This window comes from Patagioenas fasciata, chromosome 1, assembly GCF_037038585.1.
Source record: "Patagioenas fasciata isolate bPatFas1 chromosome 1, bPatFas1.hap1, whole genome shotgun sequence".
Lineage (NCBI taxonomy): Eukaryota > Metazoa > Chordata > Aves > Columbiformes > Columbidae > Patagioenas > Patagioenas fasciata.
Genome location: NC_092520.1, coordinates 65248860 through 65276211, shown reverse-complemented (window position 1 = coordinate 65276211; position 27352 = coordinate 65248860). Strand labels below are relative to the sequence as shown.

The 27352-nt window shown below is 42.4% G+C and overlaps 1 protein-coding gene across 1 annotated transcript in view; it reads left to right on the top strand.

Annotated features, from left to right (window-relative positions):
* SH3RF3 (SH3 domain containing ring finger 3) overlaps positions 1 to 27352 on the top strand; it is a 258423-nt gene that overhangs the window by 169694 nt on the left and 61377 nt on the right. The window contains exon 4 of the mRNA XM_065829568.2: positions 22170 to 22532. Coding sequence (XP_065685640.2) covers positions 22170 to 22532 — 363 coding nt within the window. The remainder of the gene's footprint in view (positions 1 to 22169; positions 22533 to 27352) is intronic.

Below are 27352 nucleotides of genomic sequence, written 5' to 3'. Positions count from 1 at the left end.
GCATGGGCATGATATTTGTGCCACAGTTTGTAAAGCCAAAGGGAAATGATCCTCCAGACAGAAACATCACTCATCTATTTCATCCACGTCCTGGTGGATGGAGACCTTGTTCTGAATATGAGATGAGCTTATGCAACTATTGGAGTTATACAATTATGCTGCTGTTGTCAGCTTCAGATGTTACTTTACATTAAAAATTAAAAGGAATCACCAGGCCAAATCCCAAAGAAGTTTTGAAAATCTAAATGCCAATGTTTATAAAATAAATCCATTAAACAAGTAGCACTTGAATCTAAAAACTCTCCTTCAGTGTGTCCAAGTCCATTAAGTGGTTTTCTGAATCTTGGCAAAATGTGCAGAATAAGCAAAGCTTAACTCTCAAAGTAGCCTTGCGCTTGTGTGAGCTGATCAGCTGAAGTGCGTGGGATTTTGCATGGCATCCAAAGGCCTGCACTCCGGACAGAGCAAATTCCAGCCCGGAACCCCTCTCTAATGGCAGATTCTAATGTCCTCAGCTGCTCCCACAGCCCAGACAAGAGCTCTTACCCTCACTACAGCAGCCAGAATATTAGAAATCAAGGCGATCACCTCAAGGATCTCAGAGCTGAGCATGCCAGTGCTACAGCAGGGGATATAATCCTTGTTGTGGCCCCACTTTTGTGAGACTTCATCCTGGCACTATACTACCACACCTTTCCCACAGATGCTTGTAAGAAAGTGCTCTGTTACAAAGCGTTTTCACATATATTCCACTGGAGGGTGGGAAAGAGGGGTGTACCACAACCCTGCTGAGGCCACCAGTGAATTCCTCATCAGGAACCCCACTGGCCTCCCAGCACTTGGGCTCCTCATCTGGCCCATGTAAAAGCCTGAGGCATCTCCCTGGGCTCCCCAGGCAATGCTACAGGCTTGGGGAAGAGTGGCTGGAAAGCTACCTGTCAGAGAGGGATCTGGGGGTGTTGATTGACAGCCAGTTGAACATGAGCCAGCAGTGTACCCAGCTGGCCAGAAAGACCAACAGCATCCTCACTTGTATCAGGAAGAGTGTGGCCAGCAGGACTAAATAAGTGATTGTGCCACTGTATTCAGCACAGGTGAGGCCACACCTCAAATCCTGTGTTCAGTTTTGGGCCCCTCACTATAGGAAAGACACTGAGGTGCTGGAGCGAGTTCAGAGAAGGGCAAGGAAGCTGGTGAGGTGCCTGTAGCACAAGCCTGATGAGGAGCGACTGAGGGAACTGGGGCTGTTTAGCCTGGAGAAAAGGAGGCTGAGGGGAGACGTGATCGCTCTCTGCAACCACCTGAAAGGAGGTTGTGGAATGGAGGGGGTTGGTCTCTTCTCCCAAGGAACAAGTGACAGGATGAGAGGAAATGGCCTCAAGTTGCATCAGGAGAGGTTTAGATTGGTTATTAGGAAAAATTTCTTCCCAGAAAGGGTTGTCAGGCATTGGAACAGGCTGCCCAGAGAAGCACTGAAGTCATCATCCGTGGAGGTGTTTAAAAGACATTTAGATGGGGTTTTTAGGGACATGGTTTAGTGGCAGTGGCACAAAAAGCTCTCCGAAGACATCAAAATATATCTGCTCCCTGCAGTGTTCTAGAACATCCGTATCTCAGCATTACATGTGGTTGTCTGTAGAGCCATATAAGTATGACGTGACCCGTATTTTATGCTTTATTCCCTACAAGTGTCCAGCGAGGACATGCCTGCTGTGTCTGACAGCTCTCTGCAGAGAGGCTTTTTGCTGCGTCTGTAGTGTCATCTCTCTCCCAACCTCAGAGAACCAACAATCGTATAAAGAATAAATATTTGCAGCTCACAGTGGTGACTTTTACAGAATGAGTCACACACAATATGTTCTGTCAGGGAGCGGTCGCACTTTTTGTTTGTTTGTTTTTTTCTTATTTTGTTGCTGCCCTTCGTCTCCAGTAGAAGTCATTTCGGCTGATAATTTATGTTTTAATTTGTCTACAGAAAAACACAACATAATCAAATTGATTCTCAAGGTGCCTTCTCTCCTGAAATAAACATCTTGTTAATAATCCGTATGGTTTGAAGTCGTATTCTTGCTGGGAGGAGTTTTGGACCTACAAGGAATTCAAAGTCCTAACTAAATTTATTTTACTGTCTTCAAGCTCGCTCCTTCATTCTTAATAACCGCTGTTATTATCTCTGTTTGGGAGTTTTAAGTGTGCTGTTATCTGTAAAATAGAGAAGATGAAGAATAAAGTGTGTCCTAATAGATTTAACCATCTGTGAATGAATTTGGGGGCAATGGTATGCCAAGTATTTGGAAGGATGCATCCTGCTCAGATAGGCAGGAACTGGAAATTCAAAAAAGCTGAGCTGTTAGGCCAAAATTTCTGACAACAGACCCCAGTGTAAAGAAGTATTGACTGAGATCAAGAAGACTTACGACTCAGTGGTAGAGCAAGACAATTATGTTGAGCACTACTGCGACTGTAATATCAGCAAATTACAATTGGTGAAGTGCCAGCCTATTGTTATAATGTTTTATGGCAGCAGGGGCACTGAAAGCTGTGATTAAGTGATATTAGGACTTCTAAAATTCTTTCTACAGAGCAGTGAAGCAAGGTAATGGGGATCTTCTCCTGTTTTTCACAGTAAAAAAAAAAAAAAAAAAAAAAGGAAATAAAGAAAAAGATGTAAAGAAGATCTAGCAGAAAAAGGGAGGAGAATGGGCAGAGCTGATGGTTTCAGTGCTCTGCAGCATAGAACCACAAGACTCCCTGGAGACGCCAGGGAAAAAAAAAGAATTCTTGCACGTCAGTGTTTGAAAGGAGTTCATCCAAAACAAAACAAAATTCCAAAGCCAAGAGCACTTATTAAAGAAAACCATGATTTTTCATTCCAGAATTAGCTTTGCAGAGCAAAACACCACATTTAATGATTTTGTGCTGCACCACTGGATCTACCCACCAGTCATCCTAAAACAGCTTAACCCATACAGAACAATCTGAGCACATTTGCCAGGATCCCAGCTGTGGTCATTGAATGGTGTGACAGAGACCCATCTTCCCAGCAGAATTTGTCCTTAACTGTGTAACCGTGTATTTTACTGAGTGTAACCTTCAGTTAGCCTGCAGATGCATGAAAATGGTTGAGAGTTTGGTGTATGTGTGTGTCTGTGTGTTCAGTTAATCTGAAGACTTGGAGATTTTCAATAGGGGATGCAGGGAACTGCTGTGAAGAGAGCAGTCTTTCCCATAGCCCAGCCTATAGACCTGCTTGGCTTTGGGATTCTTGAATGTTTTCCTGGCAGTGTGGCCACCAGTCTGGTACTCAGTCTGGATAACAGATTTGGGTTTGTTCGATTTGGTTTGGGTTTTTTTCGGTTGGTTGTGATTTTTTGGTTTGTTTGGTTTCGTTTTCTTTTGTTTGGGGTTTGTTTGTTTGTTTGGGGGGGGGGGGGGGATATCTTTCTTTCTTTCTTCCTCTTTCTTTCTTGATTGCTTGCTTGCTTACTTGCTTTCTTGCTTTCATTTACTGTGGGTTTTTTCTTTGGTTGGCTTGGTTTTGTTGTTGTTTTTGTGTTGGGTTGGTGTCTTGGTTTTTTTTTTTCTCTGTCTACAGACTACCAGCTTAGCTGTTTCTGAATATCCTGGTGTCCCCAGAGCCAGATATTTTCACAGATACATTCTTGAAAACTCAGATGTGTGCATCTGTGCATTCATAGCTCTAATAGACATTTTGACCATTTTCAATAACATCAACAAATAATTGTTGCCCTGTCCACTTCTTGGCTGTGTTTTCTCACTCCTCAATCTGTTTGGTTCCTCTCTTGAGCTCCAGGACAGATGGGCTTCTGTGGGATTCTCATATTTCAACCTTAATATCCGACCCATCATTTATATATGTGTGGTCTTTGCAGCAGCACACTCTGCACCTTTCAGAGTAACTTTTATGAAATCCTTCCAAAAAAAAAAAAAGAAAAGGAGCATTAGACAATAGATAGATAGTAACGTGTGTTTGGTGCCCTTTCCAAAAAGCACATACGATCACTGTTTTTACGGACTGTCGAAATGGTTCGTTTTAGCTGTGCCAGAATCATTTAATGGTAATAAAAAAAGGAGGATTTGAAAGGTGGGTAGAAGGAAATGAATGCAGATGATTTTAGAAAAGCTGACTTACTAAATCTCAGAGGAGCGAATTCATCCCAGTAGTAAGTAGGTGTAACACTAATGAGTTAAGAATTATACCCATTAACATCAGAATTGATTTTTTTCTGTTCTCTCTCCTTTTGTGTGTCAGATAAAAATGGAATAAGAACCTTGTAAAGCTGACAATAATCTAAGTTCTACGAGGTGCTTAGCTAATTTCTGTTGAAAAGCTTTATTGATATGCATTTTCAAACTTTGTAATTACATTGTTTTAAGACTTTCATTCGTGCACCTTCATAGTTTCTAAAAAGTTGATCCTACTCATTTTTCTCTTGCATAGAATATGGTAGAACATTCCAAGATACTTTTTGGTATCAGATTTCTACGTGAATGGAGTACAAAATGCAGTTCCCATGTTTCACATTCAAACTAAAATATGCAGAATTAGCGTTGTAGGCTGCAAGAGGGACCTCAGTAAGAACACCTACTTCTGCTTTCACATCAATCCATGAGTAAAACTTATTGATTTAAAGTGCTGTTACACACATACAAAGTAAAATAATTTAAAGGACTTCAAATAACTATGGTGTGAGTCAGGAAAACTAAGAGTATTAGCAATCAGAAAGGGAAAGAAGATGGAATATACAATGTAGAATAATACAGAATAATACAGAATTATATGTGTAAATTACATATATACACATTATTTTTAAACTGAGACTCATCTTTTCTGCAAAACAGCTCAATTTCTTATTTTCCCTTTTGCTTATATAAATAAAGAACCTTTTGCTCTGATTCAGTTTCCTATGTAAATTGTAAATTAGCATGACTTTAGGTAAAAATCTTCTTTTAAAAAATTTTGAGTAATTTCTTTTAAGTTTTCTGTAAATTTCTAGCATCCTTTGTGATGCTATCACTCATGCAGAGCCTATAAGACTTTCCTCCATCTTCAGGATACAAAATTGAGCTGCATTGTCACCTTTTGACTTTGATGCCATGTTTCCCCTACATTAGATTGCTGAGCTCCTCAACTCAGTAGACCTTTTTTAATCACTCACATCCCTCAGGCTATGTCTGGACAAGTCAGTGCAGGGTTGCTTTCTGGTTTCTGCATCGGAAAACACGTTCCTCCAAAGTTCATCTCAGGTGGGTGCCACAGAGGGGAAACCTACATAGAGAGATAGGTGGGAGTGCTGTCACATTTGAGTCATCCTCCAGCCCAGACAGTCATGAGACCTGTGGTGAGCCACAGTGAGACCCAGCACATAAATTTAGACGTAACTGTAAGTTGTGAAAATTTGCCTTTTGGGAATTGACAGTTTTAGTTACAGGTCTTCTCTTGCTTGTCCTCCTGCCTGCTTTAACAGGAATGAACTCATAATTAAGTTATTTGGGTGTATGTGTTATGACCAATCTTTCTATTAATCAAAACCATATTCAAATTGTTATCACCTCTTACTCTTTCAGGGACTGTTAAACAAGAAATTGGCCAGCTGTCACATTCAGGAATACTTTCTCCACCCACCCCTATGATGAGTAACATCTGAATTTCCTAGATTTTATTTTGTAAAAATAACTCTCTGCGGTTATTTATAGAAGGCTTCCAGCTCAGCCAACTTAAGCACACAACCTTGGCAAATCAGACCATTTCATGAGTCTTTCAAAAACATATTTATTATTTTCATATATGCATGGGACATTTTTGAAGCACTGCCTCCTAGGTGCCAAAAAATTGAATTACAAGTTAGGTACCTAGGTAAGATGGACTGACTTTTGCTCTTGACCTGTTAAGAAGGCTTTGATCTCTAGTCACAGTTCACTCAAGGACTTCCAGCACTTCCCCTGCAAAATCCCACTTGTCATCCTTCCCAGTGCAAATTGTCTGGGGTCTTGCCTGCTGCATTTTGTGTGTGCTGCTCTGCCCTGTGCTATTGGCACCCAGCGCTGCCACCAGCCCTTCCCTTTGCCTCCAGCTCTCCTGAACTATGCTTGTGTTTGAGTACGTGTTTTCTGGTCCTGGGCAGAATTCTGTCTCTTTCCTGTTATTTCTGCACTGTTTTTGTTTCTACCTCAAATTTGATGTCCTTCTGTTATGGCTCCAGTGCTGGTTTTGTATATAAAACAAGCACTAGGGACAACTCCCAACTTCCCTGGACAAAGAGAACAAAACGTCGTGACAAACCGTTGTGTCCTACTTGACATTTTCCTTCATTTTAGTGTTTTCTTTCTCTTTACTGTCCTTTCATCCATTTTTCCACTCCCTCTTTTACACTTCTAAATTTTATATTGGATGGTGAGACATCTGCTGAAGTGCAGTCTTATTGGCGAGTCACAGCAAGAAGCAGGACCAGCTACAGAACAACACTTCTGCCTCCAGTAGCATTTTTAAACTGGGAAATACTCTTCCAAATCCTTTGTGAGACCTTATGGGTCTCTGGGTATGGTTCATCTGACCAACAGCAGATAGATCTCTACATCTGAGCTAATTGTCTGGATTCCCTTTTACAATTGACAGAGAAAAAAAGGTGTTCACAGGGAGAGAAATAGGCATTGCTGCTTAATGGAAACATGTCAGATGAGCCTCCTTATAGAAGAGTCTGTTCCTCTCCATCAATTAGGAGGGGAAAGCCCCTCCAGAGGGAGGGGGAACTGCTCCTCTTCTTCTGTGGTTGCTCAGGCTGTGAGTCTGTGCTCTGCATGTTGTCAAAGGGTGAGCCCCCAGTGCTCGTTGCTCGTAACACCTGCCATTTTGCCAGCAAAGAGTATTTACATTGAAGTCAGTTCCTTGATGCTATAGGCAATAATTACCAATTTCCAAAAGTACCTGTCTGTCATATACCTATCACTATTTGTTCTGCTTTTACTAGGGAATCTTTAAACTTCTGCATCTTTCAGAAGCAACAAGCTGCCCTGAATGAATAAGCTTTTGACAGCGCTGAGACACATGGACAGCAAGTCTTGGGGAGGTGTAGGTTTAGTCTTCACTATCTATTGCTTCCTTATTCTGCTCCTGGGATAGCTGAGGCCTGCCACAGGTGTTAAGGATATCTCTTCCACACACAAAAAAGGTAGATGCTCATGCAGCCTTGCAGTGTTTCAAGTGGAAGCATACCTCAGGCAAAGCATCAGTCCATTTGGCCTTGTATCTTTTCAGAAGGACCAACTAAATAGTTAGCACATTACTTAGGGCTACCATTTAGCTCTGCAATTGACAGCAAATGTTTTGAACTTCCTAGTGATGCTCAACATCCTCATAACACACAACCATTGCAGTGAAATGTTTCAGCAACAGCACAGGTTTCTGGGGACTAGAAATTAGCATTCCCTATTGAACATACCTGCTATCCTGGGGCCCTGGGGAGGCTCTAGAGCACATCATCAGTAATCGGCTCTCTCTAGAGGAGGCACAAGAACAGGGCTTTTGTCTTTTCCAGCCATTGATCACCTCTGACAGCTTCTAAAGACTGCTTCAGCAGTGCTGAATTCCTGGGATCTTTTTCCTTTTGAAAAGAAAGTAGCTTTCAGTCTCGCTTACCTAGAGCTAATGCATGAATGTATATTAAGAAGGTATATGTCAACAGTTAAATGATTTTTCTAGCAGTTAATTAAAAATAAAATCCTAGAGAACTTCATTACTTCTCACACAGGCATTCTTCCTTTTTTTTTCCTAGTTAGTGTATGTTGCACATCTTAATTATGTTACTTCCTGGGGAGGTTTCCTGGTGTCATAAAACTTTCAGAGTGGAGATTTTCAATCCCAATACAGCACAGAGGGAGGGTGTAAGGATTTTGGGAGATACCTCTACCAAACTGGTTGTCTTCTCTGCCCCTTTGTTGTTGGCTCCAAGCAGAGGGCAAAATCTTTTCATCTGTCAGCCATGGCACTGGTGCTGGGAGTGCCAAAGAAAAGTGAGTCCAGTATTAAAATCCCAGCCTGTGAAAGGACCTGGAGGAGGTGGAAGTGCACGTTACCCTTTGCTGTACCTGTGGTGGGTGGGATGACCTCCATCAGAGGGACAGGATGCATAGTTGCGATCAGTGACACTGTAAATGACTTGCAAGGGGGTGGCTGTTATATCCCCCTCTGGTCTCTGTTTTCAGAAGACAGCATGTGATATAAATATTATTCTGCCATGGTGAAGAGTCACAAAATGGGGTTAAGTTTGATCCTTTAAGCTTTCAAAGAGTAGTAGTTTCAAGAATAATAGCTTCCTGAAAGGATGAAGCTATGAACTGGTTTTACTTCTTTTCTACTTATTGTGACAGCTTCTGGAATGGTCAAACTGTCTTTATTCTAGGCACAAAGAGACCCTGGAGTGTATGCGTGTGCTGAATGCATGTTTCAAACAACAAAAAATAACATGTGAAGTTGATTTTTAGTCTAAAAATGTCATCAGCTATGCCAAAACAGATGTTTGACTTAAGTGTCCAATTTCCTAGCATTTAGTTAGGTGTTAGAGTTGAACATTGAGAAAACCAAGTTCAAAAGACTAGAAGAGGAATCAGTACAAGCAAATTAAAAACAAAAATCAGAAACAGAGGGGGACAGTTAAAATTAATTTGGGGATCTCTATCTTTTCCAGATTTTCTCCAGAATACACAGGATTCTTAAAAACTCACTCCTTTGTGTTTAGTCTACCCTGTAGAAGAAAATAAATACAAGTTCCTTGTTTTGCTTACTTTCTTTTCAAAGTGGATCAACCATTGTTTAATTTTTGTTCTGCTGTGCCATTTTCATGTGTGATTCTGACAAGAACAAGGGCTCGTGCCAAAGGGATTGTCCTGCTTCTGCCCCATCTGTGGCAACACTTTCCTCCTGCCTTCCCTGTTCCAGGACTACCAGACATGTGGCTGCATGCTGAGATGGATCAGGGAACTCACCCTGTTGAAGGATACTAATTTGTCATTGCTCTTTCACCTTGCAGTCATATCTGTTCCATCACACCCTTTACTGCATAGCCACATGAACATCCATGCTGATACAGGGCAGAAAGCGGGAAGATGATGGGACAGGAGAACATGTGGCATCTCACACTCACTGCAAGAAAACATGACCAGGGCAGCCTCCCTCACTCACAGATGCTCTCCATGTGAGGGTGTCATTGAACTCTGCTCTAAGTCATCACATCAAATTGATGAGGTGAGGAACGCTGAGTTTTGCGCAAGCAACCTCCTCTACCTCCTGGTTGTCCCTCAATTAATCCAATTATTTTATTAAGTTATAATGTTATAACAAAGCAGCACTAGGTACTCCATAAATGAGGTTAATAATATTAGCCTCGGTTTAAGTAAGGCTGGAGGGAGTATCCTGCTCTAAATCTGACTTTGAAGTCTTCTGATCTGTTTAGACACAATTGAATAAAATTGACAGGAAATTTCATGAGAGAGGTTTCCATAATAGAATTTTTCCATAACAGAATTTTTCTGGAAACCTTGGGACAAAGCAGGAGAGGCGCCAGACCATTCAGGCAGTGGTGGACTCATGCTGGATATATCGTCCTCTTACTCTGTGGCTAAGGGGACAGCACTGAGGGACAGCACTGAGCCTTGTGTTATTCTTTCTTAAGAAGAAAACAACACTGCAGAAGAAGAGGGATTGCTCCTGGTTCAAGCCCTGCCTCCGTTCATGGTGGGGGGAAAGTAAAACTCAGTGGCATGTTTCTTGATGGCAATCTCCTTGATTCCTTTTCTCTGATCTGCTTTTACATCAGCACCAGCACAAGGAATTTAGAGGCATGTTTTCCTCTTTTGTCCTTTTTCTTTTCTTAGCACAGGAGGAAGAACTGTGTGGCTTCCCTCTGAGGGCCGAAATAACGGCCCTGACATCTTCTCTGCCTGATGCAGGTCTAATACTTGTTCATTCCCAGCCAAAGCCTTTTCCTTCCATAGGTGCATTGCTCAGGAGAGAAAAGTGTAGTTGTATTGATTTGTTGGCCTGTTTTTCCTCTCACTCGGTATGTGAATTATTGGGGTGGAAGGAGGGTTATAGAGATGCACCACCTAGAGGTGTTACAACCTACGTTTTGTTGTACTGAAGTCCCTGATGGCACAAGAGCACTCCTGAGGGCTGAGTTCAAGGCCATAGCAAAGGCAGCTCCACACCACCCCAGCAACACATCTGTCTGCTTTTGCATAGAGCAACGCTAACTCAATACAAACCTGAGGTTTTGGTGCAGCACACAGTCGGAGCTGTGTGTGTGTCACTGTTCCCATTTGGACCTTGGTTAAAGAGGGATCAATGTGCACGGCAAGTAGTGAAGATACAGTCGATGGTAGTTACATACTGGTTCCGTTGATACATGTGGCTGTCAGTCCTAGACCAACCTGGTTGCTGAGTATTCACAAAGATCAAACTCTCATCATCTCATATCCTGATGATGGATCCATCCTTTTTGCATCCTTAACAAATGCAGACCTGCCTCGTTCATAACCATCCAGAGTGCTCATCAGCTGCTACTTCTTTCTTTTTGTCTGAAGCTCTTTTCTATTCTGTAGAGAACATAAAACTTGCCCTTACCTGTAAAACTGTGATTACTCATTTCTCTCTACCTATCATCTTTTATTTACTATTGAAAGATCAACCTCTGTTTTTTGATCAGCCAACAATGCCAATCACTATTTCAGTTTTTTCAAACTTAAGTTTTCTTCCATAATGCTCTCTTCTTCACTATTGTGACCAATACTTCTAAACATCTGGACAGCTGCATTAGCATTGCTCCTTCAGACCCTTCTCTAAAATTGTTCTTTGTCCTTTGTCCATCTTGCTGATAACACTGTATGTTTATGTCCATGTATTGTCTCTTGTCCTCATCTTAAGTTGTACTTTCTTTGGGCCAAGAGCTGTCTTGTTGCTCTATGTTTATGTAATACTTCTGACAATAGAGTTCTGATTCATGGTGGGAGTTCTTCAGCATTTAATGGCAAAAATAATAAAAGTATTATTAACAAATGTCTCTGCGTGACTGCATCATGTGGTGCAGCCGCAGTTTGCAAAAATTCAGTTTCCTTGGGACAACTTCTTTCTCTGCCTGCAGAATGTAGGTGTAACTGAGGGTAGTCCATTTTCAGAGAATAATGTGTTAGGAAAATATTTGAGCTTAAGTAATTCCACAAATGAAAAAAACAACAAAAAAACACCACAACTGTGTTCTTCACTTTCAGAAAGATTTCCTACTGTGCAGATTTTGTGCTAGCCCATTAATTTTGCCATCTCAGAACTCAAACAGCATGGCCTAGAGCAGTGGTTTTCCAAATTCCTTCCAGTTGTAGCATACTAACATAAACAGCATTTGCATATGGATGTCATAAAAGTGACTAATGCCAGCAATCATCACACTTTATTGCAGTAATGTGACACATGTGCCTGAGCATCCTAAGAGATCTGCTCATTGGCGCTGCAGAAGTGACACACCTCTTATCTAGCAGAGATACCCGTGGCAGAGCAGGCTTTGACAGCAACCAGAGCATGAATCCAGCTTCAGATGAGCATACAAGTGGGAAGAGTACGAGCTGCTTCACTGCTTGACTCAACAGCATTGGGTACGTGTCCTTTACCCTAAACCAGAAATCAAACCCAGGAAGTTGAACAAATAGCATTTTCTAGTTTGATAGCCAGAAAGTTCAATGAACCCCTTGGCTGCAGCTGTTGGCAAGTCAGTGAAGAGACATCTGATGCTGACCTTGGCCTCATACCCAATCATATTTTAACATCTCAGATTCTCCAAACAAGACTGCAAATGGTTCCTCCAGGCGAGGGGCACTCAGTCACGCCGCGAGTGTGAGGCTGAATGCTGCCATTTTCAGTCAAGAATTCGTGGAGTCAAGGGAATTCGTCACAGTTCAGTCTTGTCAGATTTTTCTTCCACAAGACGAGAAGGGAGGGTTGTGAACCCAATTACATCATCATATACCACAGAAAATGCATTTTTTCTGTCTTACAGACTGGCTTTCAGAGCCTTTAGTTACTGGTCAGGCTTCCTACCCAACTAAGATGTGTATGATTATGTCGTGTGCAACAGCCACTGCTTCCTAATGCCATCCCAATCTGTTATCCACCTTTTACCAGATATGACAGAAGTGGAAGGGTCTCCAAGGTAAGACACCCTCATGTGAAAATTGTTTAAAAATAATTGATGACTGCATAGAGAGAAGTAGGATGCAAAGCTGTGCTCCAACTGAGGGAAAGGAACTGTGCTGTTCTATCAGGCATGAGCACATCCATGTGGGAAGGAGGTAATTTAAATGTGCAAGTAATGTAAAGCAGAGTTTACACTGTAGTAGCCACAGGATAAGGTAGCTACAAGACACAAACTTGGGCTGGCAAGTTATGTCTTTCTCAGAACAGCTCTTTTTTTTTCATCCATGTGCATAGATGAGGCAGCCTGTCTCCCTGTCACAAGGACAATCCATGTGTCCTGGTGTGCAGCTGCCTGTCTCAAACACATGTAGTTCATCTCCCATTTCAGAGAAACATCTCAGAACTGTCCCTCTAGGGAGCCATTCAGCACTTTGGTGAAATAGCAGCACGTCGTGTCCTGACCCATATTTTAACCCCAACTGGCCTATAGTGAACCCACAGCCTGGACATGGCTCTCCAGTGACACAGCAGCTTTCATGGTTCCATGACTGATATCCTTCTATGTTGGCTGCTCCCAGTGAATGACACAGTTTGACCCTGGAGCTGGTGCTGCAACTCTGCACCACAACCAGCAACTCTGCTTTGACACCGGCTGTAGCAGGAGCTCCAAGCACGCAATGTCTAACTATACAGCCCTATGGGACATTACTCTGTTGCAAATTCCCTGCACAACATCCAGCAATCCTTCTCTGTCTCATATCTGGGAAGCAGGAGCCAGAAGAATACGTAGTCAAAAATGTCTTCTATATATAGCACACAAAGGGCAAAGGCTGTTTATCAGAACCCTTTAGCACTAATGTCTGCTTGAAATGTGTATACCTTCATTCCTTTTACAAGCAATTGAACCAAAACATTTTCTTGGCATTTGCTTTCATTCTTCATTTCACTGCTTTATCAGAGATAGAGACAGCAGTACATTTATTTGTGTGCAATTCCCCACAGGTAAACTTCAGTTGCAGCACATAAAACTTAATTTTCCCCAATTGCATGAGATTTCTTATTCCACATAAGGTTGTAAATCACTGCAACAAAGACTCTTTGCTTGCTCAGTGTAGGCAAAACCTTGCAGTGCTTGAAAAATGACTTGGGCTTTCCCATGTGCTCTTTGTGATTCCAAGAGTTTCCAAGAGCTTCACAGATTTATCCAACTTCATGCTTTCTGCAGATAACATTGCTTATGTGAGGTGTATGTAGGTCTTTTTCTCATTGTCCACCATAAAACTTTTGTTATCAAATTCAGCAAGGGCTTCAGCAAATATATATTCTTTGTTTCTTTCATCCTTTTCCTTTATCACATTAAGTTGGAAGCAAGTGCTTTCCTGAAAAGAAAAATGTGGTATTGTTGCTTCCTTCACACAACCCTGAACATTACAAAACCAGTATTTTCAAGAACATCTCGAAGAACAAAACTCAGATAAACAAGCAAAAGGTCATGAGTCATGTCTGGTAGCATGTGTGCACAGTGGCATCATCAAAAAGACAATGGTCTGCACAAGAAAATGACCATGATATTGTCTGGTTCACAATCCCATTCATAATGACTTGTGGTCACACACTGTAGTTTGGAAGCCATTTGCTTTGAGACTCCCAGGCTTGATGACTCCCATTGACTCTGAAGAGATCCTCTGCCTTAGTTGGTGGCATTTGACTGTCAATTTTCAGTTAATTCAAAATGTTATGGGTATACTCATGTAAACAGTAGCACTGGAAGCCTTGTGGAACATTAAGGAAGGAGGTAGAAGGTTACCAGAAAACTCTGAAAACACAAGGCTTGGCTCTTTTTAAGGCACATAGTCTCTGCAGGTTTTGCTTAAAGATCACTTGTAATCCACACAGCCCTGCTCCAGGAACTGCATTATGTTTTCTAACCCCTGCTGAATTTTTGAGCTACAATTGACTCAAAGCAAAAGTTTCTGCAAGTGAAGGGGTTTCCAGATTCTGGAACAAAGCTACTTCAAAGAAGTTCTCCTCCTTGCAGTAACTGGTAGCAGCAGTAAAGGGCTTGTGCAGCTGCCAGGTGTCAGTGAGGAATGAGGACAACATCTGAACTGCTTTTGAAAGCCTCCTGAGTCTACCTTTGTCTCCCGTCCAGGCTGCTGCCCAGCGTAAGGCTGCTTACGCTTCTCCTGTCAGCACCAGCATCTTCTGCTGTGCAGGTGAGCACCTGAACTCAGAGACAGAATCACAAACATTTTCCATTTAACAAGAGTGAGGGAGACTCAGCATAGCCAGAAAGCTGATGGCTTTCTACAAGGAAAGGAGCAGTGTTGTTTTGGGTCTCCCATGGCTGTTTCTCAATGCATGGACTTTGAGCCAGGAGCCCGAGTACCCAGGTGAGCTCCCAAACCCCTGCACCCCAGGTCATTTCTATGTTTCTTATCTGAGAATCATCATGTGAGAAACAGTTTCCTGACAGATGTCTTGTCAAAACCAGCATGTTCCTGGGAAGTACTTCAGTTCCAATGAGTTTTATTTTTTAATGAAAAAATAGTTTTTCAGTAAACTCCTTGCAAGTTCCAACAGGGACTTTTCTGGTACTGAAACTGGTGCCAGATGGGCACCAGTCCTTCCACTGTTGAAGGCAGCTGGAGTTTTGCCACTGACTTCAAAGGAATTAGGATCAAGCCCATGAATTCATGACTGTACTTTTTTATTTAGCTTTCTGAATAATTTATAAGTAAAAATAGGCTGAATTCTCCCACTCTTTATGATGTTGAGTAAAGCTGTATTTGGTTACATTTCTTGCTTTCAAAGGAGCTTTGGTGTAGTCATGAGCATCTCATTATGACAAGGGATGTTCACAGAGGACATATAGGAAGAAAAGAGAAGGAAATCCTCAGGCACATTGAAGACACGCAGCAGATCTGAGGTTCAGAGACGACAGAACAGAATAAGATAGTCCTCATAGTTGGAGCTGGAGGCTAGATAGCAAGAATTGTTTCAGGAAATGAAGAGGGATGCAAAAAACATGCTTATTCTTTGTGACTTAATCTGGTTTTAATGCCATTGCATTTAGTTTACTTTCTTCTCAGCAATTTGGACCTTAGTTTCCATACGGTTACTTGCTGCACTTTGGTTCCTCAGCAGACTTTGCAGCAGACTGCACATTTTCCTGGGATTCACTAAGCCATGTGTTTGTTCTCCATCACTGAGAACCATTTTCTGTCTTAAAACTGTTTGGAAAAAAAGGGAAAGAAAAAAAATTCCCAGATCACCACCCAAGGCTTAGTGTTTACTTCTGCTGCACGCATCATTTATTTTCATTCTGCAAGATCATGATGATATGCTCGTCCAAGCACATGCTGTTCTAATACGCTACATTCCTTTGGCCTCTCAGCGTGTCGTAAGTGACATCGCTGCTAAATGAGAAAGATCTTGTAAGACAAGGAAATAGAGTGCTAAGTACCACTGCCTTTCAAAGAACCATGTTGTAGACCAAAATGACTGGCTTGCTTTTTCCGGACTATACATAACTGTACATGTATGACCCTTATTAAGAAGGGGTCTGCTGTATGGTTTTAGGGACTTCATTCCATGAGAACATGCTAAAATATTTAGTGGGCTTTTGGAAAAGTCAATGAGACATATTCCTCAGTCTGTGATGGGAGGAACAGGACACTTGAAGTTTGAGATGTGTCCTAACAAACTATTTCTGCAGCTATCGTGCCATGTGAATGTGTTCAAGCCAGTGCATGTACTGCAATTCTTGTATTTTCTGGGTGCATGGATTAAAGTCTGCTCTCAATCACAGTGTGGTTTGTCAGAAATCTATCTTCCATGATGGATAAAGCACTTGCAGAAAATCTGTTCCACATTTGCTTGTCCCTCCCTGGCAATAAATTAGAAAAGGCAAGAGTGGATTGTTAGAGATTAACACAAAAACTTTAAATAATGTTTTGGTTCAGCTATAATACTTTCTCTTGAACTGTGCCTTATTAATGATTCTTCATTAGAAGATGGTGCCTAAATGAATAATTGAGATAGGATTTGTAGCTTCTGTCCTATTAATTTAAACTGTCCATGGAGCACTTGGGAGACTTTCTCTAAGCATTTCAAAATCCGAATTTACAAAACATGTGAAAGATTAAATCTATAGATGCATTCAACATGACTTGGTTGAATAGCCTTTGGAACAATTTTGTCTGCTAATATCCCATTAGTAAGTCCTTGGAACTGCTGTGCATCCACTGTACTAACTTCCCTAATGAACACGTAAAGTATCAGGTAAAGTATTATGTACTTTCTCCTAACACCCATTTGAGTCAAAAGATCATTTTGCTACTTGGCTACAGTAGAAGAAAGGTTGTATCCTGCATTTACCAGTAAGGATAACAGTAAGGAAAAGCTGCTTTAGAGTTCTGAAATGCTGCTTTTGGGGGATGAAAATGCTTTCACAGATGCCGTCCTCTCAGGGACCTAGCAGAGACAGGAGACTGTTATATAGTTATGCCCTTACTTAATAACTTCACTGTGCTTCAGAACATAAATTATAATACTAGTGAAACTAATTTAATGAGGGCATAAGAACTTAATATTTCCTGAAAGTAACTACTCTGAAGCGAAAACACAGTAATAAATTCAGACTGTTTATTTTAATCACAGAATCAGCTATGGAACTCCAAGTTACCAAAGTTTCTGCAAGGCATGAAATACGGATGTTCGTGATCTTCTCAATATTTATGAACTGTAAAGTAAAAGAATTAGCAGTCCCTAGGTGAAAATATTTTTGGTCTTTCAGGGGAACATTGTGAAGCAGTCTTACTAATAATTTTAATTTTCCTTTCTACTCTGCTCAGTGGTTCCTTTCCAAAATCTTGAGCATAATATTTTTTCTTACCAGTTTGTTCTTTTTCACTAGGTACACATTGATTTGTGGGGTTTTGCAACTTTTCACTTTCAAAAGGGGCCTGAACTAACACATTTCTGATCTTATACCTGTATTTGAACAGCACCATCCTTTAGCTAATACTTTCCATAAAGACAGAAAAAAGCTTACATAGCAAATGAAGTATTATTTTCCTAAAAGCGTTAATAAACTGTACTTTCTAGTTCAAACTGGCTCCAGTTTAACAAAATACTTAGGCACATGTATAAAACTGAGAACTGAAGCAATCCTTCCTTATTCAGAAAAGAATAGCAGTTTAGTCCCATTAGTGACACTTCATCTCTACATAGTATCAAGTATGTACTTAAGTATGTTGCTAAACCAGAAACAGAGCAAGGTCCTGTCTTTTATAGGTCAGATATCAGTCAGACGTGAATCCATTATCCCAACCTAAATAAGGAGAAAGGTAAGAGTATTCAATAGCAGAATAAGACTTACAGAAGGCAGCACCATCATTGAGCTGCAGCAACCCAGGAGCTACTGTGGTGACTACACAAGGTGTCGCTTGGAGGTCTGAACTGCGCTTGGACAACTTTGCCACTACCATGGATCAGTAAATGCACTGACATATTTGTCAGGCGAGATGCAGTGAAGGTTAATTATTTAAATGTGACCTAAATTTCTCATGTTTCTATCTTGTTCCGTAATAACAAGCTCCATAGTGATAATTTGTTATTTGGACTAAAACTAGAATTAATTATGACCCACACTGAACAAGAAGTAGCTTTTCTCTCGCTCTTTATCCTAGCTGGGGTGTCTAAGTAGGTGCATAACACTGGCCGTTGAAAATATAGTTCATTAAATCACACTGGGATATACGGGGCATATTTAGTCCCATATGGCAATAGTCAGTGCAGATGACAGGTTCTCTCCTGTATCCCCTCATCCTTAACAGAGGAATATGTTCAAACAATTTACAGGTAGTCCCTTTTAAACACACAGTATCAGGAACCAGGGTGAGCTGGGGTATGTGTATCTGTGTGTGTGAGTATGTGGAAGCACGTGCAACAGAGGGAGAAAGTCACCATAATGCATTCTGCAGAAAAAAAAAATAGGGTTTATCTAGAGACTAATAAAATAATAATTTTGGCAGTGGAGAAGTCCCAAGTGAGGTAGGTTAATATTTGTATCTTTGTCACCCATCTGGTAAAGTCACAAGTAGAATAGCTAAAATAGTCATATCTAAAAGCCAGAAGAAGGGAAAAAAAACTCTCCCTTATTTCATATTGCGTGGGCTGGCTGGCTGGAGGCCAAAGTCATGACAGCTTGCATTGTGGCGGGGAGAGCAGCGTGGCTCCCTGACCAAGGTCAGCAAATTTTTAATGAATGGAGCTTGATTACGGCTCCCTTTGTGGGAGAAGGTTGTTTGGAGGTGAACAAGGCTCTACACGCGCCCTCCTTTGCTCTCAAAAGCAGATGAACTGGAGCTGTCTCCAGTACGGTTCCTCACCACTGGGGAATGCCCTCCTGAGAAACAGCCACAGGAGCTCTATGAATTGAGGCTGGTGCATCCTTATCTGAGTACACAGCACCCACAGTCAATAGTCACTGGGACCCTGTGAAAAGTTTTTCTGCACTGTTCTATCACATCTCTTGCATGGTGGGGTCCCTCAGCTATTATGAGGTTTGGCCTCGCAAGGTTTTGCATTCGCAGACCAAGAACTGCAGGGTAGCTGGGAATGTTTGACTGGTTGGCATTCACATCTAAGCCTTATCTCTCTAAATCATATGTCAAGTTTTCTAGGACATCCTGTTGTTGTGGAATGGATTGGAGGTAAAATAGTCCTGCTGCAATCTCAAGAGCATTTTACTGTTTGCATTTAGCAAGACCAGAATTTCAAAAGGAGGTTCTTTCTAGAGGAGGAATCAAAAATGGGCAATAAAGCTGAGTTCTAGTATTAGGGGTTGTCGTAGGAGCTACAGCCTTCCAGAAATGTCAAATTCCTGAGACGGTGGGTCAGAACTTTCCATTAAACCTCTCCTCTGAAAGCAGATCTGCCTGAAGATCCGATAACAGACACCAGAAAGTAATGCTTGTTTACATACTCAGAGTTTAAAATAAGAAATTTTCAATCATGTTTATGCGTAAAAAGGGGTTTCTAAAAGTTCTTTGTGAAGACACAGCACTATTTGCTTTTACAAAGTGGTAAGCAGAACCTTTTCTGTGGCATTCATAGCCTATTTGGGAAGTACTTCCAGCATCTGTGGGCAAAGCTGTTCAAAAACACTTCTCTACAGAAACAAAGTTCTAAAGCTCTAAAGCATTTTTTATCTTGGCAGAGCAAAACATTTTTCCCCAGTATTTCAGGAAGACTCAGACATTCCCAAAAGTTCATTAGCTTGACTGTTTTAGGGAGAGGTTTTATTTTTGCCTTTAATCTTCTACTGATATTGAGAATGACTTTGTTTATATCAATGCAGGGCTATTTTTTATTACTCCATGTTTAGATGCTAGCTTTCTCATTGACCTTTTTAGATAGGTTTTTCTTTGAACAAAAAAAGTAATGTTTTTTGTTGTTTTATAAAGAACAGCTTCAGTGTTAAATTGGATTGGAGCCAGTGGGATTTATAATCTAATTCTTACAAGAGGAACTGGAGTTTTGATATTAAGAGGTGGATGACTTCATTGTACATATGGATCATTGTTTTATAATCAGGAAGCTCTAAATTCTTTTTTTTTATACTCTGTATTTTCTTATGTCAGAGTTAAATTACACTCTTTTCCTGCTTGTTGTTGTCTAGCAAAGTATTTCCTCACAGTCTGCTGCAGAAAAGAATCATGCATATTTGATGTCTTTCTCCTTTTCTCCTTAATATTTCAAATAATTCAGCTAGACTATCTCCATCAATTGGGTAAGTGGAGCTGTAACACCTACTTAAGGCAGGGGAACCATCTGGTTTCCTTGCAACTTGGAGCCTGCTGGCAAATACGAGGTTGTACCAATTTAGGGCATGATGAAGTGGGAAATAATGGAATTCTTGAAGAATCTGAAACGGGATCAGCTGTTATTGGCAAAAATTGACAGGTGCAGTGCACTATGTTGGCTGTAAGCATGGTCTTAAGTCGGAGAGTGCAGCTGGGAAAATGGCCTGCTAATTGAATGGTTGCAGGACTCCCAGCAGCTCTGACAGTAGTGGAGCATCATTAATTGGAGGCTCTTGGTTGACTTGGTGTAAGCTGTCACAGAATGACAGATCCTGCAAGCTGATGTTTACTTTCGAAGTGTTAGTGGATCTGTTGCCTGTTACTCAGAATGGGTCTTCATGCTCAGAAGTGCTTTCAAACTTTGGAGGACTGGCATAAGGCTGGCAATATCTATTTCTTATTTATATTTACAGCATGGGACAGTGGTTGGGAATCATGAAAGCTACTCAATTACACATTTGTTTAACTGCACACTTCTATGGTTATCTTTCCCATTCCCCTCTTTTTCTATTTTATTCTCACTTATATTTGATTTCTAAATTGGCTTGGCTTAGAGCAGCAACTATTCTTTTTTTTTTTTTTATTTAGAGCCTGAGAAGATGTTGTCCTCAATGGAGTTTCTTGGATGCTGCTGTAATTCATACAGTGGTTAGAGAAAAAAAAATAACCTGGTTTTGGTCCAGAACAGTATTACATGCACCTCTGGTTCATGTGGGTCTCAAAATAGCAGTGTATACAAAAGCATGTACATGTCAGCCATGGCTCTCTTTTTCATATGTTGTTTTTATTCATTAAATGCGAACATATTGCAGCACATCCTAGTTTAATATGAAGGTCTGTTGGCAAATTGTGGCATTTTCCCTCAGCTGTTAGCACCCCTCAAGGGAAGATCTATTGGCAATGAACGCTGTGCAGAAAGCGCTCCTGACTTCAGAGTGCACTTCATGTATCATCAGTGACTGTCACACCCCTCTGCACCAAAAAGCTCTCCAGCTGTGTAAGGTGTAGCTTTCCTGTATGAGTCGTGCTGACTAAGAGATTAGAGGCATCAATGACGGGGTTGACCCACCAAGTTTGCCTTTGGCATTTATAGGCATGAGCTTATCCGTGAATGTGGATTGAACGAGGAACAGAAGGCAGAACGTGCAATTGTCTCCTGTCTCTGTGGGCTGTAGGCAAGTTTTAAACCCCTTGGAAGGACTGGTGAGACCAATTTTTCAAATTGGACCCTGAGCAAGTATTCCAGTGGCCATCAAGCTCCTACCCAGCTGAAGTGATAGAGCTGGAAAAAATGCCAGGGGTTTGCATCTGCATGTTAATAACCTGCGTTGGGAGGGAGGCAGAAAGATGAAATAGGAAGGATTTTGAAGCTGTACCCCTGGACTGAAACCCTGTGTGTCAAATGTCAAGCGTAGGCCTTTGATGAACCTGGGAATAGTGAGACACTGATGGAGAGGCTCTTGCCTTCTTCCCCTGACTCTGCCTCTGCAGCCTGGGGCAAGCTGTTTTGGGGATCACTGTTTTTTAAATGTTGTTTCAATGATGTGCACCAATTTACAGTACTTGGTTCTAGCCTAAGTCTTCTGTATTCTTATTCTCCCTCTCTTATAATCTTCCTGGCATTAAGAAGTGGACGGAAATAACTCAGCCAGCTTTGGGAAATTCAGAAAATTGAGCATTTCCCTGGAAGTGGACAGTAACACTGTGGATCATGGAAGGTTTGGGGCAGGTTTTGGGAAACAAAGTGTGCTAGCGTGCCTCCAGGGGATCTTCCTGGCCAGCTGAGAGATGTTGGACAGGCTAGGTTTAGCACTCCATTTGTCAGGGTAGAATCTCCCTGTGGTGAGTTCTGCAGCTGTGCTGGTATGTGTGACGCCCCAGACCTTCGTCTACCCCAGGCAGGCAACTGCCACGATTTGGTGCTCAGCATCATTCCCCTGCCAGGATAGGTCACCGGGAAAGGAGCGTGGTGCTACAAGGACAAAAGCCCAGGCAGGTCCAGCAGGCACCATCAGCAAGCTGTGACAGGCCATTGGTGACACCCACTTATTTTCTTTTTTTAATCCTTTTTTTTATTTTCCATTTTCCTCCACACACAGCTCAACGAATCTGCCAAGCAGCTCATTGAGATGGACAAGACGTGCTCAGCTACCGCCTCCGGCTGCGACGTGACACTGCCAACAGAGACAGCGGCCGTGGCGGCGGCAGTGGGTTTGGCTCCGTGCTCCACGCTGGCCGGTGCCGGGGCAGCCGGGGCGGCCCAGCGGCAGGCAGAGGGCAAGAAGAATGCCAAGAAGCGTCATTCCTTCACCGCCCTCAGCATGACGCACAAGTCCTCCCAGGCCGCCAGCAACCGGCACTCCATGGAGATCAGTGCTCCCGTCCTCATCAGCTCCAGCGACCCGCGGGCAGCTGCCAGGATCGGGGACCTGACCCATCTCTCCTCCAGCGCCCCGGCCCAGGTGAGGTGGGTTGGAGGTGGGTTTGGGGCACCTTTGGTGGGTGACGCTCCGTTGTCTCACCACTTCCAAAATGGCTGAGCCTTGCACAAAGCAGTTGCATGGTGCTGTCATTCTGATGTGACGGTGTTTGGCATCTGTCATTCCCACCCTTGTGTTAATTCAGTGGGCACTTGTGAGGAGTCGGAGGATAAGGCCAAATTTAAATTACAATAATGCAACACATTAAAAAAAAAAAGTACTCCTATAATTTTTTTGAAGTAATGCAGCTTACATTGCATCATTTTCTGGTGTAGAAAGCAATAATTTTGAGTGATTCTGTTACCCTGAATGTTTCTGTTACCCTGCAGGGTAGCAATATCAAATTGAAATTCATACATTGGGGATAAAAAGGATTTTTGGAGTAATTATTTCCCTACAAGACACAAGAGGATAAGCAAATGTGAAGTACTTTGACAAGTGAAAGTAGGTGCTCTTCAGAAACACCCAAGGAGGTGTGCTCAGGGTGCAGCCCCCTGTCTTATCCCCTGTTGAAAGAGGGCTCGGAGGTGCAACCTCCTGGACAACCCCACAGGTTCCAAAAAGGAGCTTCTGAGAGGTTGCTTCTGGGGATCTGCCAAAATCAGGAGCCAGACTCACCAAGGATGCACTGGGGGTTGGACTAGATGACCTTTGAAGGTCCCTTCCAACCCAAACTATTCTATGATTCTATGAAATCCCTTGCAAATGACCACTGTTTCTGTGGATCCAAATGGTAATTTGCAACTTGAAAGTGTAGAAGAGAACAGAGAGTAAAAATAGTCCAAACCTCTTCTGCCTCAGCCTCCCTGCTCAGTCATCTACACACTTGGTGTGCAGATGAGCAGCCACAGGTTCGCTCTACAGACCTCCTGGCCTGTGGAGCTTGCTAGCACAGAGATAACCTAAGCATGGCAGCATCTTCCCACCCATCATTCCTCTCCTGAAAAAATCTGCCCTTGCCCTTTTCTGCTCCCTGGACATGCCTTCCTACCCCTCACTACCCGTGTCCCTGTACAGGGACAACGGTGGATCACTTCCCATCCCTGTGGTGGCCCAGGGCAAAAAGTGATCCAAGTTACAGCCATTGCCCATGCTGGTATGTATCTAGATGGCTGGGAGAGGGCAGCATGGGAAGAGGGACAAGCAGCAAACTGCAGGAACTCCCTTGAGCAGGAAAACCTGGTTATGCCCTTTTCACTGCTGGTGGGTCTCCCCTGTGGGGCTGGTGTGGTGCCCCAGACCAGAGGGTCACTCTCAGCAGTTGTGTCATGCTGCCACCCATGACATGGGCCCCCAGGCCCCTGCAGCGCAGGTTTGCAAGGACACGGGGAAAGGCAGAGTGCCTGTGTGCATGCCAGTGCGTGCCACAGAGCTGGCCAAAATGGCATGCCAAGGGGACAGTGCCACAGCAGAGCGGCACCCTCTGCTCCTGCTTCAGCTGCTCACCTCTATCTGCTGCCCATCCACATGTAGGAGCCAGAGAGGAGGCTCAGCCCAGCTGTAATTTAGCTCATTTTCTTCCACATCCCTTTTCCAGGCAGGGTGTCTGTGCTGTAAGGTCTTCCCCCTCCTTTCACCCCTCAGCAGAAGGGTGAAGGTGAGGATACGGCCCCCGCACAAAGTAGCGCATGTGCCAAAATGTGCTGTGACATCTGTGAAGCAGCACAAGCACTAGACATGAGTGAGGGTCCCAAGCTTGTCAAGTCAATGACACCCAGGTTTTTGGCACTCAGAGTGACACATTTGGACTTTACAGAGATGTGACAGACTGTGGCTTTTCTGTTCTTGTGCTAGTCAAGGGAAACACCATGCACACCGAGTCGTGTGAAGACTCATTCTAAGCTAGTAAACCACAAAAAATAGATAGTTAAGCAGAAAGTGCCTTAACTGTTCTTGCCCACTTTAGCAGAACAACTAGTATGCAAAACCCTACTTATTTCACAGACCATTGTGGCATTTGGATACAAGTGGCAGGGGACCAGAAGGGCCCCATATTCCCTGTGACATGTTATGATTATTGAAATCCAGCCCACAGGAAGGCTGGTGGTGTCCTTTGCAGCATATGGGAAGACAAGTAATTGGTGTCACGGTCAGAAGCACAGCTAGGGCTGGGGTATAATGAAGCTACTCCAGTGTGCCCGTGGTGGGAACAGATTCAGGGAGTAGTTCTGCCTCAGGGCATAGAGCCTGTTTGCAGACAAGGCATCTGAATATATGCTTCCATCACTGCTGACCAAAACCATCTTGGTCAAAATCCAGGGAGAGGAAAGAGTCTTGGTGGTTCAGATCAGCCTCAGTGAAAAGAGGTTTTCCTCTGTCAAAAAGTGTTATTGCAGCCCCAAGGACCAGTCACCTCAAATTTGGCATTTACATGTATGAATACATATCTCTGCTTTTGGGAGCCTTACCGTTTGCTTTCTAGTTAGAGGCATTTAAACATTTTCCTTTACAAATTTTGCTGTTGGGGAAAAAATGTTGAAGTGGAACTGAAGTTCTCACTGTATTCTTCTGACTGCAGGAGTAGCCTTCTGAAAAATGCCTCATGCTGTAAGGCTAGCAATAAAATCACAGGAGCTATCAACATGAATGCACCTGCTTTTGGTTTTCTTAGTTAGGTCTACAAAGAGTCCAGAATTTGCCTCTTACCAAATGCACATTAAAATTTTGCAGCTATATGTTTAACTATTAATCCCATAATAATAAGGGTCACATTTTAAATAAAAATGTCAGAAATTTAGTTGTCTGACCTGACATGGCTTTAAAACAATTAATGATGCTGCAGCCTTAGACACAAAATCAGTTCAGCATTTTTCTTTTATTCACGTGGCTGAAAGCCAGCCAAAGTAGCATCAACAATGGGCCTCTGAACTCTTACACCAAGGCATTTGGGAGAGCAAGAATCTTGCCTTTGGACTGTATCGTTCTAGAATGTGTTTGGCATTTTTACGGTGAGTCTCCTGTACGTCTTGTTCAGTGTTTGATATCTTGACAGTCTTGCACACTGACTTTACTGATGCTTCAAAAGCGCTCAAGGGGTGTTGCTGAGAGCATGGGCAGGTTGGTGGGAAGGCTGTGCATGTAGCTGCCAAACTCACCCTTGGGCTCTGCTGCAGGAAGATGTCTCACCTTTTCCTTCCTTGCTTGAAAAGGAGCCTCTCTGCCCTGCAAATCATCGTCACCACCCTTGAATGGTTCTCTCTATAACTATCTCAGGCTCCTGCTAGTTTGCAACAGCAAGTTCAGCCAAAGCATATTTCTTATAGGTGAAACAACAAATTCACAGTTTCGGCGCTGACTGTTTAGCAAATATATGCCTTTCGTTTCAACATTAGAATCTAAATTTGGCTTGTTGTGTCTTTATATCACATCCTTCAAATTTCCAGGCACTTTGTCATTGTTTATTTAACAGATCTCCTCATACAAAGAAATAAAGGAATTTTGTTTGGTTTAGTAGGTATGAGCTCCTCTGGTGCATATCAGGATTGGTATTTGGCTTGCGGGGAGGTTCCATGTTTTTAAAAAGTTTGACACAATTTTCCTGTAGCCTGTCCTTTGAACAAGCAGAATTCAATTACAGGAGTTCTTGAATGGCAGCCAGTCCCCTACCTCAGGCAACCAGCTGGTGCCCAGCGAAATAGTCTTCTTAAAGCAAGCATCCATTTTTCTTGTGGACTTTGGGCACCTACATCTGGGACACCTGCTCCCTCTCTGCTGACATGAGAAGAAGCAAAGACATTGAGGGCATCTTACTGTAGGAACTTAAAATTCAGGTGCAAGTTTTAGATGTTTCAGTAAATGTGGAATATATTCCACCCATTAGACCTGATTTTATGCATGGTACTATATATTCCTGTGGCTTTTGTCAATTTTTGCGAATTGAAACCAGACTTCCGTGCTGAGCTGACATGTTTTTTGGGTTTCTGAGTTGTTAGACTATTATAAGCCTCTCACTTCTCCAGGAGGGCACAGATTTATGCATATTGATCACTGACATGCAGACCAGGGTATAAAATCACATGTTTTTAAAGCACTTCTGCATATTAGTAATTTAATAATTGAAGACTACAGGCCTTCTATTATACATTTGTTGTTCTTTAAGCAGAACCAACTCAGATGTTTCTCAAAATCCAAGATGCATTTGAAATAAGTAATGGCCTAAAATATATCTTCATTGACTGCAAGCCTAGGGGTGCCCAAAGGTGGAAGAATCAATTTCAAGACACCTCAGCTGAATAAAAGAGTGACTGGAAGACCACAACAGCCAGGATACAAAGCATTTATTTTAAAAGGTGCAATGCTGGGATCGTCATTTTGCTTGCAGCCAGATTTACTTCTTGTATGCTTTTTGTTGCTGGCTGACTATCAATCATTAGACATAAGACCTCCATCTAAAAGGTAACAGTGTCTGTCCATCATGTAGAATGTCCTATCATGCTGGCAAAATGGATTTTTATTGAGGATGTAAGTAGTGCTGCAGGTCTGTGATGGAGCTGAAGCTGAATTAGGATATGGGTGCAGAGAAGCAGTTTGTAACTGAGACTCCCTGGGGAGCTGGGGAGGTCCCCCTGGACAGTAATTGTGCCTAGGCCTCAGATGGCTCATCTTGCTTCCATTTTCGCCCCTTATGAATTATTCTTCCCTGCTATTTAAAAAGGTCATAGGTCAGTACTGCTCCAAATCCCCCAGTTTTTGACAGAAAATGCATCTCATGAATAATGAAGTCTGGCTTTGTGTACACCAGGATAACAGCTGGGTGAGGAAGAAAGGATGCTCCCCGCAGAAGGAACGTCTATGTGTGTTTT